General features: G+C 41.4%; 1 protein-coding gene across 1 annotated transcript; it reads right to left on the bottom strand.

The window, feature by feature from the left end:
• Window positions 1-812: 812 nt before the first annotated feature.
• On the bottom strand, window positions 813-1,241 carry LOC138888240 (uncharacterized). The gene has a single exon (XM_070170067.1). It carries the CDS (start codon window positions 1,239-1,241, stop codon window positions 813-815), a length of 429 nt encoding a protein of 142 aa, XP_070026168.1.
• Window positions 1,242-5,517: the final 4,276 nt, after the last annotated feature.

The raw sequence follows: 5,517 nt of genomic DNA, 5'->3' as shown, positions 1-5,517 counted from the left end.
TTGTTTTAAGATAGAATGCAAAATGTTGTTTGATCTTTTCCAATTCTATTGGAAATGCTCATAAGAGTCTTTATTAGATAAGACTTTGTAAATTAGCCCTTGTGACACATGTAAAGGTGATTAATGACTCACCTTAAACTAAAAAAGGGAGGGGGGCTGCTGCCACGTTTCTCTTGGGGGGGGTGATTTTGTTAATTTTGATCCACTTATTAGTTAACTAGGTAATGTTTCGTTACCCGGTAATTAATCTATTACCCGCATAATTTTAAAATTACCACAAATTACTTAAAATTTATTTATTTTTAAAATACTTCATATATACTTTATATATTATACTACCGTGGTCATATGGTACCTTTCATGGTACTAGTTCATAATTATCGGGTATTATCGTTCGACCCGTATTTTATTCCAAATTGGCCACTTTCAACGAAACTCGTATTCTTTAATCCGTGTACCCCTTTATCCTTCATAACACTTATTTATCGCTTGTTATAAATAGCATAAGTACGTTAGCATCGAGATGATCTCATCCCCGAGTCTACGTCGGTTAACTGAAAACGAAATTTTAACGTACGAAAATGCAAGATTTAACATCCTTCCCCCCTTAGAAACATTCATCCTCGAATGTTTAACTCTCCGGAATTTATATAACCTTGGTAGAGTCACATTTGTAACAACGCTACTACCAACTCTTCTTGTAGAAACCCAGTACTTTAACGCCATATAGGACCACAATCATTAATAACGACGATGGCCTCACATGACCAATAACAATAGCTAGCACAAGAATTCGTACACGCACCTTGAGGTTATGGCGTCTCAGCCGGACCCTTCTCTGGAGGAGGAAATAAGTACAAATATCTAGACTTCATATCTTTCTCGGCCTCCCAAGTCATTTCTTCCACATTGTTGTTCCTCCAAAATACTTTCACGGAGGTTACCTCCTTATTCCGTAGCTTGCGGATTTGTTGGTCTAGAATGGAAACCGGAATTTCCTTGTATGATAAGTCTTCTGTAATCTGTATATCATCCATGGGCACCACTTGGGTAGGATCAGCAATGCACTTCCGTAACATAGATACGTGAAAAACCGGATGGACAAGCTCAAATTCTGAGGGAAATTCTAACTCATAAGCTACTTGGCCCATTCTCCGAATGATCCTATAAGGCCCAATATACTGTAGTCTAAGTTTGCCTTCCTTTATGAACCTCATGACAACTTTCATTGGTGATACCATTTTGGAATATCCAGTCGTCCACATGAAATTCTGAGTCTCATCATCGATTATCCGCATAAGCCTTCTGATGGCTTTGAGCTTCCAATAGCCTTTCCTGTATAAGCTTAATTCTATCAATTGCCCGTTGTACTAATTCTGGTCCTACTAATGTAGTTTCCCCAATATCAAACCACACTATAGGCGACCTACACTTTCATCCATAAGGAGCTTCGTATGAAGCCATCTGAATACTAGAATGGTAACTATTATTATATGCGAACTCAATAAGCTGCAGATGATCATCCCAGCTACCTTTGAAATCTATTACACAAGCTCATAACATATCCTCCAGTGTTTGAATAGTACGCTCAACATGTCTGTCTGTCTGGGGATGAAATGATGTACTAAGACTTACTTGAGTCCCCAATCCTTTTTGGAAGGATCTCCAGAAGTTAGCTGTGAATTGAGCTCCTCTATCTGAGATAATAGATACAGGGACATCATGCAGTCGTACTATCTCCTTAATATAAAGCCTTGCATAATCTTCTGAGGAACATGTAGTTCTAATAGGCAGAAAATGAGCTGACTTAGTAAGCCTATCAACAATCAACCCATATCAGATCAAACTTATGCTAGGTACGAGGTAAGCCTACGATGAAGTCCATATGGATTACTTTCCATTTCCATGTCGGAATCTCTATAGCCTGCAATATCTACCGGGTTTTTGATGCTCAATCTTAACCTACTGACAGTTAGGACACTGAGCAACAAATTCTGCTCTATCCTTTTTCATTCCGTCCCACCAATATACTTCCCTGATGTCATGATACATATTTGTCGCTCCTGGATGGATAAAATAACGAGAACATTGAGTTTCTCCAATTACCTGCTGACGCAGCCCTACAACATTAGGCACACATAGTCATCCTTGATATTTGAGGACCCCATCTTTTGTAATTTCAAACGGCGTCTTCTCCTTCTGAAGGGTGGTATCCCTATAATGAACTAACACAGGATCCTCGTACTGGAGTGCCTTTACTTTAGTTACTAATGCGAATGTTGCCATATCCTAAAGAGTAATTCCAACGTCACCTGAGTCCAGTAACCGAACTCCAAGACTAGCTAGCTGATGAACCTCATGGACTATTCTTCTCTTTTCTGGCTACAAATACGATAGGCTACCCATAGATTTACGGTTGAGGGCATCGACTACTACGTTCGCCTTCCCTGGATGGTATAAAATATCAACGTCATAGTCTTTAAGTAGCTCCAACCATCTCCTTTGACATAGATTCAATTCCTTTTTGCTTAAAGATTTACTAGAGGCTCTTACGGTCCATATAGATATCAATATGAATGCGATACAAGTAGTGCCTCCACATCTTTAGTGCATGAATCACAGTAGGTAACTCTAAATCGTGGGTCGGGTAGTTCTTCTTGTGCTTTCGTAGTTGTCTAGAAGCATAAGCCAAAACCTTACAATGCTGCATCAGCACACAACCCAATCCAATGCCTGAAGCATCACAATAGATCACATAACCATCGGTCCCTTCTAGAAGTGTTAGAACTGGTGTTGACGTTAATCTGTCCTTTAATGCCCGGAAACTCCATTCGTAAGCACCAGTCAATAGAAACTTTGCTCCCTTCTGAGTCAATTTTGTCAAATGTGCTGAAAGGGAAGAAAATCCTTCCACAAATCCCCTGTAATAACCTGCCAAACCGAGAAAGCTACGAACCTCCATCGGTGTTGTGGGTCTAGGCCAAGTCTTTACTTCCTCAATCTTTTGTGTATCCACCCGGATACCTTCACTCGCAATAACATGCCCAAGGAAAGCTACAGAGTTCAACCAGAATTCACATTTAGAAAATTTTGCATACAACTTCCCTTCTTGTAGAGCTCTGAGCACAGTACGCAGATAATCTGCATGCTCAGTCTCTGAACGAGAATATACCAATATATCGTCAATAAATACAATTACGAACAGATCTAGAAAAGGCCTGAACACATGATTCATTAAATCCATGAATACTGCTGGGGCATTGGTCAGATCGAACGACATAACCTGAAACTCAAAGTGCCCATATCTAGTCCTGAATGCTATCTTCGGAATATCTTCATACTTAACCCTTACCTGATGGTACCCGGACCTCAAATTTATCTTTGGAAAACACTTGGCACCTTGTAACTTATCAAATAAATCATCAATTCTTGGAGCGGATACTTATTCTTGATCGTCACCTTATTCAGCTACCTATAATCAATACACATTCTTAAGGAACCATCTTTCTTTTTCACAAACAAAACAGGTGCTCCCCACGGTGACGTACTAGGTCTGATAAAGTCTTTTTCAAGCAAGTCCTTTAGTTGTTCTTTCAACTCCTTCAGCTGTACGAGGGCCATTCTATAGGAAGGAATAGATATTGAGTGAGTATCTAGTAGTAGGTCAATAGAAAACTCAATTTCTCGCTCTGGCGGGAGACCCGGAAGTTCATCGGGAAACTCATTAACCACTGGGATGGACTGAACGGTTGGTAACTCTACTTCCATATCTTGAACTCGAACTAAGTGATAAATACAGCCCTTATTGATCATCTTCCTTGCCTTGAGATAAGAAATAAATCTACACGTGTTACCTTTCCACTCTAAAATAGGCTCCCTTGGAAATTAAAATCGGACTGTCTTTGATCTACAATCAACGTTGCCATGACAAGAAGCTAACCAATCAATACCCATTATAACATCAAATTCTACCATATCTAACTTGATTAAGTCTGCTACGGTAGGTCGACCATAAACTACTATTATACAACCCCTATATACTTTCTTAGCTATCGTCGAGTCCCCAACATGTGTAGATACCTCAAAAGATTTAACCAATTCAGGTTTTATTCCAAACTTACCAGCAACTACTGGAGTAACGTATCATAAGGTGGAACCTGGGTCAATAAGTGCATATACATCATAGGAGAAGATTGATAATATACCTGTAACAACATCAGGTGATGACTCCTAGTCCTGTCGTCCTGTCAATGCATAAATGAGGTTCTAAGGGCTGCTCGAGCTATATGCTTCACCTCTGCCTCTACCACGACTCATTGGTGCTTGGGAACCTTGCCCAGAGGTCATACTGATGATGACGAACCAGCTACAGATACCGACGGTTGATCTATGCTTGCATCACCTCTCATCGGACAATCCCTCATAACGTGGCCCGAATAACCACAAGTATAACAAACACCTAATCCCATATGGCACTACCCGATATGCTGCTTACCACATTGAGTACATCATGGCAAAGGCAGTCTCATCTGATTTGACTCACCCCGATACTTAGAACCTGAGGCCCTGAAATTTTGACCAGACCCTGAATATATAAAACGATCAAATCTCTTACCGCCAAACTGAGGGGGTTACGCTAGCTGATAGCTGGGCTAGATACCTCAAGTACTACTGCCTATGGCCACCTCAAAACTCACGAGAAGGACCCGAAGGCCTCGTTCTCTTATTCTGGGCCCTATCATGCTCACGATTGGCCCTTTATTTCTGTTTACACTCCTCTACACCCTGAACGTATGCCTGAATATGAGAAATATCTATGTCTGGCTGAAGCGAGACCGACATACAATCGTTAAGCAAGTGAGGCTCTAATCCCATCACAAGCCGGTGAACTCAATCCTCCATCTTAGATACAATAGTGGGAGCATACCTAGCCAATGAATCAAACTGAAGATTGTACTCCCGAACACTCATGTTACCCTGTCGAAGGGCCAAGAACCTATCAACTCTGGCTCACCTAAGCTCTGGTGGTAGATAATGACGAAGAAAAGCTTCTGTAAACTCCTGCCATACCGTTGGAGGGGCATCCTTACCTCTAGACAATTCCCAAGAATCGTACCAATTAACTGCAACATCTCGGAGTCTATAGGAAGCTAGCTCAACTGACTCAGTCGCAGTGGCCTTCATTACCCGTAACATCCTCTGCACTCTATCAATAAATACCTGAGGGTCCTCATTTAGATCTGCCCTAGTGAATACCGGAGGGTCTAAATTAATAAAGTCATGAACCCTCGCACTCATGGACTTATCTGCGTGACCAATACCTACTTCTTGACACCGAGCATGTGCGGCTACTAATCGGGTCAATAACTTAATAACATCTCTCATCTCCTGACCTGACACATCTGGCTGAGGTGCTGAATGTATAGGGGCGGGCGCTAGAGCTGGTTCCCCTCGGAGCTCTTCTGGTAAGGGCGGGGTATGTGAAGTCATAGGTGGAACCTCACCATGAGACTCTCC

Source organism: Nicotiana sylvestris, chromosome 3 (genome assembly GCF_000393655.2).
Source record: "Nicotiana sylvestris chromosome 3, ASM39365v2, whole genome shotgun sequence".
Lineage (NCBI taxonomy): Eukaryota > Viridiplantae > Streptophyta > Magnoliopsida > Solanales > Solanaceae > Nicotiana > Nicotiana sylvestris.
The sequence above is the reverse complement of the archived record's forward strand: the minus strand, read 5'-3'. Positions and strand labels throughout refer to the sequence as shown.

Coding starts and splice junctions, on each gene's coding strand:
- LOC138888240 (XM_070170067.1), bottom strand. CDS start 1,241: ATGGTATCACCAATGAAAGTTGTCATGAGGTTCATAAAGGAAGGCAAA.